The 15,103-nt window shown below is 36.1% G+C and overlaps 1 protein-coding gene across 3 annotated transcripts in view; it reads right to left on the bottom strand.

The window, feature by feature from the left end:
* The window catches only part of LOC150101255 (solute carrier family 35 member E1 homolog), a 119,867-nt gene that overhangs the window by 15,133 nt on the left and 89,631 nt on the right, over nt 1–15,103 (bottom strand). For all 3 annotated transcript variants that reach the window (XM_090402267.1, XM_090402266.1, XM_090402268.1), the window contains one exon: nt 8,492–8,737. In XM_090402267.1, the coding sequence (XP_090258393.1) occupies nt 8,492–8,737 (246 nt within the window). The remainder of the gene's footprint in view (nt 1–8,491; nt 8,738–15,103) is intronic.

Raw genomic sequence — 15,103 nt, 5'->3', positions numbered from 1 at the left:
AAATAATCTCAGAAATCAGCTTATGATAGTTGCATAGGGGAAATAATTGGAAGCGAGAGATAGCAGCATATGGGAGCTAGTTAGGAAACATCAGCAGGCAAACTGCATACCCTCAAGCAAAAAAGATAATGCAATTTGATGTAAAATGGATGACTGATGAAATAATATAGGAAATGCAGATAAAAGAGTTTATGAAAAAAGTAATATTATATATATGAGGAATAAAAAAGTAAAGCCAGGAAAGTGACAAGTATAGTAAGGAAGACAAATGGAATATGAGAAGAGTCTAGCACTGCAATCCAAGAAAAAGTATAAGGAATGTTTTCATTTTGTGGCCTGTAGGGAGGAGATATTACTATGGATGAATGACCAATGGGGTTTGAGTGACAAATGTAAGATAACATAGTGGAGCTGTATAATGATCACTTTATTAGAGTATTTCATCCTGGTTTTATACCAAGAAATGGAAAGGGTTGAAAGTTTGGAAATGAATGATATGATTTTCCCTTTCAATTGTTTCCAACCATAGGTGACTTTGTAGGCATTGCTCATAAAATATTCCTGGTGAGACTTTTTACAGGGTAGTTTACCATTGCTTTCCCCAACCCCACAATTTTATCCAGGCTCATGGTTCTCCTCATGAATGGAAATGCATGAGGAGAACTTATTTGGAATACCAAGTACTCTGGAAGTCCATAAGGCAGTGAGACTGGAAGAGATTTACGATATTTTAAGTAGAATGTGCTAAGAAACTGACAGCTATACTGATATGACTGTTCAAAAAAAGTCTAGCTATGGGAAAAGTGCCCAAGGAGGGTAAGATGGTGCCACCACATAAGGGTGGTGGTAGAATAGAAGTGTCACTCTACGGGCCAGTTTGTATTTCGTATTTCTTCTGTAGTTGTTAAGATTTTAGAGAAATTAGTGAAAGATTATTATTATTATTATTCAGGCCTCCATGGAGTCAAAAGACTCATCGTGGGAGGTCCTTCCTAAGAAACACAAAGTCTATCATACCACTCTTTAAACTCGATGACCGTTCTCGCTCCAACTACTCCATCAGACAATGCATTCCACGGTTCAACCACCCTCCATGCAAAGAAACCACTCCTTACCCTCTTGCTCACAGTTTCCTTTTGTAACTTCCAGGGATGGCCTCTTGTCATCACTCCTTCCCGCTGTTCAACCAAGCGAAAGAACTCCCCAGTGCCAACCCTGTAACTGCCTCTCAACAGTTTAAAAGTCTCAATCATATCACCTCTCCTTCTTCTATCCACCAAACTCTGCAGTCCACATTCCCTCAGCCGATCCTCATAACTATCCTTGTGTCCTGAAACCATCTTTGTCATCCGTCTTTGTATCCTTTCCGCAGTTAATTTATCCCCTTCAAATCCTGGAGACCAAATCTGAGAACAATAGTCCAAGTGTGGTCTGATCAGAGACTTATACAACGGAATGATAACCCTCTTATCTCTGCAGGTCAGTGTCCTTCTCATAATTGCAGCAATCCTCTGTGTTACCTTTACCACCTTTGCAATATGTCCCCTAAACTTCAGGTTTCTATCAATCATCAACCCCAGATCTCTTGTCTCCCCTACTTGCTCCAGTATAACTCCTCCCATAGAGTATGCAGCATCCCATCGATGTTTCCCAAACCTCAAGACCTTGCATTTTGCTGCATTAAACTGACACCCCCATTTCCTTTCTTTTAAGACATCCCCCATTCATTTGCCCATCTATCTAGCTTATTTAAATCCTCTTGCAGGGCTACCACATCTGCACTATTACTAATAATCCTTCCCAGCTTCGCATTATCTGCAAACAACTGAATATCCCCTTGCAATCCACTGGCAATGTCATTGATATAAAGGTTAAACAATATAGGTCCTAGTAGTGAGCCCTGTGGGACCCCACTTGTAACCTTCTGCCTCCTTGAAACTGCTCCACCATACACAACTCTCTGATACCCATCAGACTGCCAATCCTGAATCCAGTTGACCAATCTAACATCCAGACCCATGTGCTGCAACTTAAATATCAGCTTATCATGTGGCACCCTATCATCTGCCTTCACTAAGTCTAAGAAAATTGCAGTATATGCCTTTCCCTCATCTAAGATCATACAGAAAATTTTACTAATGAGGTTAACATTATCAATGAGAGACAGCATTAATTGTTAATGGGTCTTCTTGCTTTTGTCATCTGCCTGACTTTTAGAATAAAGTAACAGTTTACGAGAGAAAAATATATATAATATCATTATTTTGGAATTTGCAAAGAATTTGAGAAAGTGCCACATGATAAATTTCAATGACTGCCCTTGAAAGCTGTTGGTAAGAGGTGTCATGATCAAGAGTCAGCAGGGATTTCCGAACGAGCAGAAGCAAGATTTGTCTTAAATAATTCTTTAGTGGTATTTGAGTTGTGTAAGATAAAACTTTTGTCTTCTTAATTTACTCATGGTTCTAAACCTAAATTTCTAAATAAATAACTACTAGAATCCATAGTTGTGGTTGTTTATTGGTTGAGTACCTTCAAAGTAGAATAGGAGTCGGTTGCTGATCATTCTCTTCATTACTTTGTGGAGGATTGAGGTGAGACAGATTGAGTGGTAGTTTAATGGTAATCATCCTTCTGAGGAATGAGTTAGACATAGTCCAATTTCTAATGTGTAAGATACCAGAGAAATAACAGATCTTGAAGAGGTGACATAGGACAGGAGTCAACTCTGGAGTTCAAATCTTCAGGAAAATTGGAGAAATGCCATCGGGGCCAGGAGACTTTTTGGTATCTAATCTAGACAGGATTTTCCTGTCTAGATTAGATAGGAAAGTATGATGCCAAGAGATTGGTTTTTTTTTTGGTAGGTGTCAATGCAAGAGATCAACTGAGTGCAGTGGGCAAAAGTTATGGCAAACTGCTTCGGAAAGAGACCAAAGGCATGACTGACATTTGAGCATGATGCAGCTTCCTGCTTCTGGCTCTCTGGAAATCAGCTCTCAATGCATTTTCTTGCAGCTGTTTCATGCTTTGGTGTAAACAGTGATGAAAGGTGGAATTCTTGAGTATAGATAGTTGTGGTATGCTTGGTTCTTCATTTGTAGAGACCTGGTGCATCTTTTGGGGAAGTAAGACTTACTTCTTCATAAGATGTACCAAAAGAGAGATAAGAGAAGGGATAAGCAGAAGGTTATAGTCTAAATTACCTAAGGGGTATACAACCTTCAGAGTATATTTGGTGAGATCACTAGTGAGGAAAGGGGTCCAGAGTGTTTGGAGAGTGGGGGGGTTATCTGGTATTCTGGTGAGCATGTGAACAATTTGTTGTAATATCATTTGTGATGGCAAATATTTTAGCATCTCTTAGCTGCTTGGTTTGTGCAGTTAGAGAATAAAACTGGTTAGTATTGTGAATGTTACACTCTTTGAGAAAGATAACCTCACTGTTAAGAAAGTTGGACTGAAGGACATGACATTTAAGTAGAGGAAGTTGAAAAGTTCAGACTGGCTGGTAACATTGGAAGAGTGATAGAGAAAGCATATGAATTTGACAGAGTGGAGCAGAGAGAGATCTTCAGCCAAAGTAGATTGAAACTGAGAGATTTCAAGTTGAATGCTGTTTGACATGGGATGTCAGAGTGAAAGTATGCACAAACAATACCCTTGGAGCCAAGATTTAGGTTTCTGTCAGGAAAAGCAGATGCAGTTTTTGCACAGTGGAGATGGAAATTAATACTGTTGAGGTTGGAGATGAGACCACGTATATCTGTCAAGTGAATGTGAAAGTATCTATGGTGTTTTTTGTTGACCGAGTGAGTAATACATGTTCCTTATAGGAACATGTTTGACCTTATAGAGTACTTGTATTTTGGTTTCCAAGATAGTTATTAGTGGCACTCACTTTCTACACTAGTACTGCACTCTTGTAGTCGATGTTCCAAATTTCACTCACATGTTGTCATCTTTTTTTTCTTTTTTTTTTTCCCCACTTGGTGGCAAAGTCAATGACCTTATTCACACTAGCTGAAGATAAGATTGAGTCAGGCTCGTATGCACAACTGGGGAGAAGTTACTTTGAGGTTGTTCATAGTTGCCATTAGTTCTGATGCACTCACTACTAATTATCACCAGTTGCAGAAAGTTTGTGCCATCCCTTCTTTTATTTGTGGATCTGAAGCAGTGGCAGCTCATTTTTCTGGGACTGAAACTGGATTTTTTTTTTTTTTTTTTGCCTCGATTGAGTCGTGACATTGACAGAAGACTATGGAGCTGGCTGGTATTGGTGGTGGGTGATTTTTTGTTGAGGTGCTGATTATGGATCTGTTATAGCTTAGTTTCATTTGATTTTGAAGGAGAATGTTTCCTCAAAAGCATCAGGACAGTGCTTCAAGTTGCAATGCATTTTCCTAAGTTCATGAACTGTTATAAGGAAGGGAGGCACAGTGCACAGAAGAAAGGGTGGTTCAGATTCAGGAGAAATTTATATGCCAATTCATCAATTTTTATGTGAGGAGCATGTACAATGGCAACAAAATTTGGACAGAAGACTTTTTTTTTTTTTGGTGTCTATGATGTCAAGTCTAGTCTAGTCTACAGCACTGCATTAGCTATGCTAGGAATAATCTGTCACCACTAGGCTTTTTTGCAGTAGGCATTAGCAGGTGCTTGCACGTGGCCAATATTGAACTAATAAAAATACCGTTGCGGGACGCTTGTGTACTTACAGATTCTGTAGTGATATTAAGCACTTAAAAAACTGTTGCTGCTACAGTTATACTTGGTTAAATTTATGAAGGAAATCACTTTGACAATTATAAAACAAGGAGCTGTTTAGGTCAACATATTCCAAAGTGCAACCTAACACAACTTACTCATTACAAATGAATTTTTTAATTACAATTTGCAAAACAAATATAAAATAAACCTACTAAACAAAATTCATTGATTTTATCAAGAATTATAGAAAAGGACATATATAAATTTAGGACTTGGCCAATCAAACTGTACTCCATCTTAGCTAAAACCACACAGAAATATGATCGTACAATATGACTGAATGTTATGTCAGCAGAAGCATCACCTGTTATTCAAGAACCTTGCTTTTTTTTTCTCCCCCCCCCATCAGAGAACCAGGAAGAACAGTAAAAAGTCATTCCTGAACAAGTGGAAGGAAAAGTGGAAATAGCAGAGAAATTAAAGAAATACTCTGTTCGTTCGTATAATTGGTGTGACTGAAATAAAGAAGACTACAACAGATGAGATGCTTCTCAAAAATAATTATCATATGACTTATTCAGATAATTTCAAATAATAAAAAGAAGTAATAGCTCAAGCATTGGTCAATACACATGAAAATTAACTTTTTTTTGAATGGCATGCATTTCAAATTAGAAAATACAACTTATCTGTGCATATCATGCCAAGTGAAGGCACCAGTAGCAAAACATAGGAATTCTTTGAATCATTAAAGAAAGCAACCTAATAAAGAAAAAGCTAGTTCTCGTCGGAGACCTAAACCACTGAGTAAGACATTAATGTCAGAAATATAGTACTAATAATTAAGTTTCACTATGTCATCAAGACTAACTGAAATTGAATCACTGATGTAACTAATTTAGCATGAAAATCAGCAATCATAATAATTGTCATCTATTTCCTGAAATATATACTTTCAATGAATGTACAGGATACCATGACAGTACTCATGATCAAGCTTATATTCTTACTAATCTCCTATAAACAATCTTCCTCCAAATAACTATTATTTGCCAGTACTCCAGTATTGTCAGATCTAATTCATTGAAAAACAGCTACCAGGTAAGAGAAAAACTTCAGTTTAATATAAACCAAAATAATCACTCAACATTCACATTAAGGTCATCATCTGGAGCATACACATATAACAAAGAAACAAGCTGCACTACAATCTACATGGTACGTTAAAGTTACAATGATGTGGTCAACCATTAAAACTACTGGCCTAACCTCTGGTGAAAAAAAAAAAACCTAACTACACAAATGCTAGAGTCCTGTTAATATTAATTATCTATCTGGTAACAAAACTAGATTAAGCTCAAGAGTAACATGTTAACAAGGTTACTCGTATGTCATCATCATGTATATTCTGTACATCCCTTCAGGGATGTACAGAATATTATGATAGTACTACACAAAGAACTTACATCATTACTAACTTCCTATCAACAATTTTCCTCCAAATCAATCTGTTACCTATCAAGACTCCAACATTATCAGATCTTATATTTCTATCTTCTAAGGCACTTTTTACTGTATTAATCCACCTATATCTTGGTCTTCCTCTGGGTCTTTTTCCTGGATGCTGACAATGTCAAGTTCATTCCTAATATCCTCGTTTTTAATATAATACTGCCATTGATGGCATCTGTTCATCCCCTAATCTTTCTCAGGACTCTCATTTCTGCAGTCTCTAGTCTTTGGTAAAGTGTTTTATTTCTAACCTAGCTCTCAGATCCATAAGTTAAAATTGGTTTGAACACTGTCTTGTATACAGTTAATTTAGTGTTCTGACCAATTTCTCTCTTATTTCATATAAATTTATTCAGCTGACTACCTATCATAACAGCTTTATTGACTCTGTTGTCTAATTGCATATTTAATTTACCATCTTCACTAAAAATTATGCCTAAGTAGCTGAAATATTTTTTACTTGTTCTCCATTCACAATGCAGTTGATATTTCAATACTTCTGCCGATTTTCATTGCCTTTGTCTTGCTGATCTTCATAACATATCTATTACAACAGTTATTCAATTTAGTAAGGGAATCTTGCAGACTTGTACTGGATTTATTCAGAAATATAACATCATCTGCATAAAGTAGAGCTGAGATTAACATCTCCAATTTTGATATCAGGTTTAATACTTCATATTGTGATCCATATAGATAATATATAACAGACAGGATAATGTACATCCTTGCCTGATACCAGATTTAACATAAAACCATCATCCTGAACTTCCTTCAATATTAACTGATGACTTACAACTCAAATAAAGACTAAATATTGCTTGATATAATGCCCCATTGACACCATATAACTGTAGTGTTTTGAATAGCTTTTTTCTTGGCACCTTGTCATATGCCTTTTTCAGATCTACAAAACTTAAATACAGATCTTTATTATATTCCCATGATTTCTCAACTATTTGTCGTAAAGTAAAAATCTGATCCTGATGCCTCTATTTAGACCGAATCCAGCTTGTTCTTTACCAAGGTTTTCTTCCACAATTCTTCTCAACTGTTTCTCAAGTATACTTGCATAAATCTTACCAGGAACATTCAGTATGGAAATATTTCTGTAGTTCTCACATTCAGTTTTATTTTCCTTTTTATAGATGGGTACTGTGAGAGGTCTGCTCCAGTCATCTGGAATTTGTCCCTCTGACCAGGTCTTCTGAATTATGTAATGCAGCCAGTGTTAAACTTTTATACCTCCATACTTGAGCATTTTTGGTCGAATATCATCTACTCCTGCTGCCTTTCCACATTTCAGGCTTTTTCTTCTTCAAGTATAGATATGTATTCCTGATTGCATGCCTGTTGAGTGTTTTTTACCACTGTGCTGTCATTACTTGTTTCATTTAGCAATTTTTTGAAGAAATTACTCTATACATCAAGGATATCTTTTTCTCCAGTTTATATGTCGCCTTTCTCATCTCTAATTCCTTTTACAGCTCCTCCATTTCTGAGCTTTTTCAACAGTCTCCAGAATATTTTGCCACCTTCCTGATATTTAATTTCTATTTTGATATGCTTTCTTCTTTTCCTTAACTGCCTCTTTAACTTCCTGTGTCCAACATGGAATTCTGATTTTACTGTTCTTGCAGACAACTTCTCCACATTCAGCCTCTCTGGCTGAATCAATCAATGTTTTCTTCAGGGCTTACCACTGAATCTCCAAGGTTTGGTTCCTGTTCTAACTCTTTCATTTTTTCTTGAATAATATTTGTGAATTTTAGTATATAGTTCACATCTGAGAGCTGCTCAACTTTTATTTGCTTCAAAACTTTCTTACATGTTCTTCTTTTCAATATGAAATTTAATTTTATCCTGCTCATCACTAAATGATGATCACTTTCAAATTCAAATCATCTGTACAATTTTAAATTTGAACCTTTCAAATTTCAAAGCACCAACCTATCTGCCCAGCCCAATGATAATCATAGAACATCACCGTAGAAAGAGAGAGAGAGAGAGCACTATTATTGCCCTTTATACATGTGACTGTCCTTGCTGTGAAGCTCATTTGTCTTTGCTAAGTGTGTATCTTCAATGTACCTTAAATAATGCTAACATGAGCTGGCAAAACGTCAAGTATAAATATTTAGTTTATTTACACCTGACAAAATAGAATGAAGTAGATAATTTACTAAAGTAAATTATCAATTTCATAATTTCCAAAAGCTTCTACATGAATAAAAAGTAAATTCTGTAAAAAAATTATACTTACCTTATTATATCCAAGAACCCCTAGTATAGCCAACATCATACCAAAAAAGTTGAATACTGTAACAGGATTACGAAGTAATAACAAAGACACGGTAACAACTGAAATTCGTTTTGTTGCACTACAGACAGAGTAGGTCAGAGGAGACACCATTGATAATATACTGAAGGCAACAATGTTCTGAGCAAAATTGCAGATACCATCAACAGTTAACAGGAAGATGACCACAAACTTGTCAGTATTTTGAAGCTACAAAAATAATTAAAATGATACCTGATTAGCACTTTTATTTCAAATTAACAAAATGTTAAATGAAAGTGCATCTTTTCTCTCTCTCTCTTACACACACACACACACAGCACGCATGCAAGAGAGAAAGAGATACATAATAATGGATTAGTTATGGAGGCGTGTGTATGTGTATTTTTTTATAACAACCTCACACACGAAAAATCACACGACCTACAACACAAAAGTACCTTGCACAGGCAAGTTTTTAAAGAAAAAAAAGTAATCTTTAATATGTTTCTTAAAAAGTTGGAGAGGGAACTCATTGGGAAAAAAAACAGTATGATGTGTTAACAATATTCGAAGGTTGGTTGGGGCTGAGACAAAGTGTTAGGAGTTGAGCAGGCAAGAAGTAATGTTTTGAAATGTTTTCATATGCGACCATCTGTTGAGAGAGAGATCAATAAGACAATATACTGCAAAATATGCAGTTAGATGCTATAGGCTAGGGGATGGAAAAGATGTAGATAATGTGCATTGGAAAATCAACATGATATGTGTAGGCTCAATAATTATTATGCTGGGCTTCAATTATATAGATACAAATTACGAGTAACAATCACACAACAGAAAGAAAATGAAATTTATACACCTATTAAAATATAATTGCTTGAAATAGAAAGTGGTAAAGGAGATTGGGATTTGAGAGTAACAGATTTGGTGATAGCATCAGCAGATCTGTCCATAACTAAGCCAAACAAATAAGCTCTTAAAATAAGTTTGAAGCAGTGCTTAAAAAGGATTGCATGGAAGATGGTCAAAAGCGGTAGGTGGGATGGGTGTCTGAAAAAAAATCAGTATTAGAATGTATACTCAAGATCAGCGGGATAATTTAGACGAGAGTTAGATTAATATTATTACTATTATTTACAGCATCTCCATGGAGTCTGGAAACTCACTGCAGGAGATCCACATCAACCATCATACACACAAATCCTATCATATCTCTCCTTGAATCCATTCATCATCAGGGAACTCACAACCAATTTTGGCAATCTATTCCACTCACTCACCACCCAAAAAATTTGGTTCACACATCCCTACTAACCACACTCTTACACAACTTAGATGGATGGGCCCTAGTTCTCTGACTATTGTCATATATTGAAAAATTTTCATTTGCATCAATTTTATAAAACCACTTTAATTATCTAAAAAGTTTCTATCACATCCCCTCTTTTTTGCATATCAACTAAACTTTGTAAATTTAGTTTAATCCTTTATCCAAGAGTGAGCAAACAAAGTTTGTGCCTGAAAGTATTTTCAGGACTGGGGTAAGGTAGTAAAACACCAGGTTGTACTACCTTACCCCAGTCCTGAAGTTACTTTCAGGCACAAACTTTGTTTGCTCACACTTGGATAAAGGATTAAACTAAATTTATTATAGTCTAACCAAGTGAAAAATAAACTTTCAACATCTTTCTCTAAATCTAGAGTAATTTAATAAAAAGGTGGCACACTGTTTGGCAACTCCTATAGGTAGAGATGACCTTGCTAATGCTTCTGCCTGGAATCTCCACTTGGGCCTGGCTCCCACTGAAGAGACCTCAATAAAGGTCGAAACTAGTCTGGGTAGTGGCCCTTCCCTTAATGCATAACATTGTACATATCTGCAAGGAGATGTGTTTTGCATTATGGGAGATACTGAAATAGGAGTGATGTTAGCTTGCTCCACCTTTGCAACGAGTTGCCTGGTGTTGTACTACCTTACCCCAGTCCTGAAGATACTTTCAGGTGCAAACTTTGTTTGCTCACACTTGGATAAAGAATTAAACTAAATTTTTTACAGTCTAACCAAGTGAAAAATAAACTTTCAACTAAACTTTGTAACCACAAATCTTCAACCTATCCTCATAGGGAGTACTCCACAGACCTATCATCATCTTGGTCATTCCTGTATGAATCCTTTCGACCACCTCCTGGTCTCTAAGAAACCCAGGATAAAATCTGCATATAGAAGTCAAGATGCGATTGAATCATAGCCATAAGGCTATGATTCAGTCACATATAAAGAGGGATAATAACGTCCTTATTTTTACTTGTTAGCGAGTTTTTCAACATTCAAGTTATTTGTTGAGCTATTTTACCAACTTTTGCAATATGCCCTCTGAACTTCAACTCTTTATCCACCATTATCTCCAAGTCCCTAGCCTCATCAATTTCCTGCCAACCAATACCATCAATATGATAAATCATATGCAATCTTTTCAACCTGAAGTGCATAACCCTACATTCTGCAACATTAAATTGACAATCATTATCCTTTGCTCACAATGCCAATTTATTTAAATCATTCTGCAGGATATCTACCTCACCTTTATCAACTACTGTTCTCTTCAGTTTTGCATCATCAGCAAAGAATTGAATATTCCCTCTTAAATCTTTCTTATGTCATTGATATACAAATTAAACATCATTCTTCTAGACTCCACTCCACTAATCATTCTAGTCTTCTAGACCAGTGTTTTTCAACCTGTGGTCTGTGGAAATTTCCTTGTCTCTCAGAAACAGTACTCCAGTCACGTCAACCGGTCCACAAAATACTTCTCCTATTTTCCCCGGTCCGCAGGTGTAAAAAGGTTGAGAAAAGCTGTTCTAGACTGTATCTGTAAGCCCCCCCCCCCATGCTACTAACCTCATATTCATTCCATCCTCTCCAGTATTTGTAATAGTTTTCCATGTGGTATTCTGTCAAATGCATTGGAAAAGTCAAGCAGTATCATGGTGTAGCAATTACCTTTATCCAAATCTACTGTCACTTCATTATAAAATGTGAATAAATTACTAAGACAGGACCTACCCTTTATAAAGTCATGCTGCCACTATAGAGTAGCACATCCCTATATACCTACTGTTGTACTTTATCTTTCACCAACTTTTCCAATACTTTAACAATCACTCTCAATATATTAATTGGTTTGTAGTTTGCTACCTCTGTCTTGGAGCCCTTGCAACCATGCCAGAGCTGAGACTTAAATTAAATAACTTTGTCAGCTGAGACTTAAATTAAATAACTTTGTCAGCTGAGACTTAAATTGAATAACTTTGTCAGAAGCAATGCCAATTCTCTTGCACAATCATGTAGTACATGGGCTGATATACCATCCCATCCCAGTGCTGTGTTCACATTCATATTTTTTAATATGCTAAACACCTGTTCATTTACCTCAATGTTGATATGCATCTCTATAGCATCAGCAGCTGTAAAATCACCACCTGGATACCCCTTTGCAAAATGATCAATCAGAAACTCAACTATTTCTTTTGGTTCAGTTACCTTCCTACCACAGGCATTGTTTAGTGATTCTAACATAGTTATTTTTCCTCTTACTTGCTACAAATGAAAAATCTCTTTTGGGTTTACTTTGACCTGTTTGGCTAATTCTCTCTCATAGTGTGATTTGGCCTTCCTTACCATACTAGTCAACCTTCTTGCTTGCCCTTTGTACTGCTCATGAGTATGCTGATCACTTCTTTCCTAATATTTCCTGCACAATGTTTTCTTTTTTGCAGCTCTTCCTTTATATCCCTACTCATCCACCTAATTCCAATTTGGTTTATCCTCCTGACCTTGGGTATGCAGTCTGATACTGATACTCTCAAGCAATCTCTGACCACTTGCCATGCACTACTGACATTCTTTCCTTGTAGCTTCTCAAGCCATGGCACTGTTCCAAGATCAGTCCCGAGTTTCTCATAATCACCAGCATTATAGTTGAACGTAAACCCCTTCTTGACAGAGAATTTCACGTTTGGCAAACTTCCCAGAAAAAGACTGCACGGTCACTCTCCCCAGTGGGAAGCAAAATATCTTCATAACATCTTGGTTATGGATGCATCTGATGCTATTATCAGATCCAACACCCTCAAATCCCTTATCCCCTCTACAACATGTGGTTTCATGTAATTATCCCTTAGCAACTGCATAAATCCCACTTCCATCTTGCCATGTCCCCTTTCTTCTCTCGAAATGATGTCCCCATAATAAAGTGTTGAAGTGTCCTATAATAATTGTTTGGCCTACACTCGTTGTGCTAATTTGCTGATACATGGCATCTTCCTGTGGACCCCCTGGTCCACAGGAAGATGCTACAGCAGCAGCACCCAACAATGTATTTTGTCCTATTTGCCTCTATCTCACACTAAACAGTCTCAAATGAACTATCTCCCTCAGACCTAACATCCTCTTTAACTTCTAATTTTGTTGGTTGTAATTCTACAGCTATCATTACCAATACCCACCTCCCATCCCATTCCTTCTATCCCTGTAACTATATTATTTTCAATCAACCAGGTCTCACTGATGCCTATAATCTTTGGCAAAAGTCAAGCTTACCAATGCCAAAAACTCCTCACCCTTATTCCTGATACTTCTTGCATTCATGTACATGCATTTCAACATCCCTTTGTTCCCATAGGTATCCTTGTGTAATGTCACTACCAACCCATTTAAACTGAAGACCTGTGAGATCTCATTTGGCATTGCATAATCATTACTGTACCTATGCTTGTTTATCATAGAGGTGGCCAGACACATGCGTGGTTTCATCCTCCCTAATATCTAGTTTCCATGGTTTTGCACTACCACACTGTCATTAAACAACACTTTCTTCAAACATCTAACTCCAAAATCATTTAAATGTAGTTCATCAAGCATATATAAGTCCTTTTGTCCATCAAATTCACTCCACACATCAATAAGCTGCACAATTTTCTCATTGACAATCATGGCTCTTCTTCTCAGTTCTGTCTATCATACCTAAGCAGCAGACTCCCAATCTTACTTTCTTGCTCTTCATTTTCACTTCCACTAATAACTCTTTCATATCTTCTCTTATTGCATATTTCTCACCTTTCAAATCATTTGTGGCAGCCAATACAAGCAACTAGTTTACTGAATTCTTCTTCATACATACTCATAGTAAAACCAGATTAGTAAAACCATTTAAATAAAGCTGCAATAGAAGACAATGTTGTGAAGGGTATATATATATATATATATATATATATATATATATATATATGAGTAGTACAAGATACAGAAGGATGGAGCATGAAAGAAAGAGTGACTGAGAAAAGCATAAAAGTGCAAGAGACTGGGAGAAAAGAGATAGTATTGTATGGGGATTTTATGATAAAAGGTGTACCTAATAAGATGCAATGAAAGCATGTTTTCCAGGTGCGAAGATAAAGGATATTAGTGACACTGATGAATGAATAAGATACTACTGATAAATAAAGTAGAGAGATAGAACTCCATTGAATCTTAAAAATGTAAAAGTTAAGATATAAGTGAGAGAGTATAAAAGCATAAAAATTATTAAAGAATATGAATAAAATATACAATGTGAACAAAGAATAAATGTGATGTTAATAATACAAGCACTATAAAACTTAAAGATTAAAAGTCAAAATACATTAAAATACTAAAAATCTAGAACTTGAAAACCATAAAGGATGGAAAAAAAAAGCTAATGTAAAAATTAGAAATATAAAAATATATGGTGAAACAATGAAATTCATTTACAGGATGAAGTAACGTCGTTTTTGAAAAAATGACTTTACTTCATTTATGGAAAACCATCATCATAATAATGGAACAAAATTTTGTTGTGCACATCATGTAGGCTGTATTGGTGATCTAAAGGCATTTTGATTGGTGGAAGGATTTTCATTAGGAAGCTGCAGAACCTCAGATATAATGCCACAGCATTATATCTGAGGTTCGGCATATATAGTTAAAGATCCGGCATTATTTCAAAGTCTGATGTATGTAGAAACTTTGGAAGTTTCGAAATTTTGACCAGAGAGCTTATGAGAATACAATCCTTGGCATCAGAGTTGCCTTAGCTTGCACTACTTAAAAGACACAAGTGCTGCCCAGGAGTCCATATATTCAGCTTTTATTAGTGCATTTGATAAATGCACTAATAAAAGTTTCGCTGGCCTGACAACTGCTTCAAACTAAGAATATGACACAAATGCTGGTACTGAGTAGATTTAGAGGAACTTCAGCAAGGTCAATTAAATTAAGTAATTATTTGGTTTTCATTATCCCATCCTCATCTGAGAGAGATGTTGAAAGTTTTTTGGTTAAACCATAAATTAAAGATGCCAAGAAATTATACTCTTGGTTTCATCCTTTAAAATGTAAGACAAAGTTTGCACATGAAGTCACTTTCACTTAACCAAGTGAAAAAACTTTCAATATCTATCTCAAATCCAGAGTATTTTAGTAACAAGGTGTGACACCTTTTGGTTACTTGTATATGGAAATATGACGTCTGCATTGCTTAACCTTGGTATCACATCTGTGTCTGGTTCCCA

Source organism: Typopeltis vanoorti, chromosome 12 (genome assembly GCF_054136105.1).
Source record: "Typopeltis vanoorti isolate ZY-2024b chromosome 12, IOZ_Tvanoo_1.0, whole genome shotgun sequence".
Lineage (NCBI taxonomy): Eukaryota > Metazoa > Arthropoda > Arachnida > Uropygi > Thelyphonidae > Typopeltis > Typopeltis vanoorti.
Note: the sequence above shows the minus strand (reverse complement) of the source record. Positions and strands in the feature narration are given on the sequence as shown.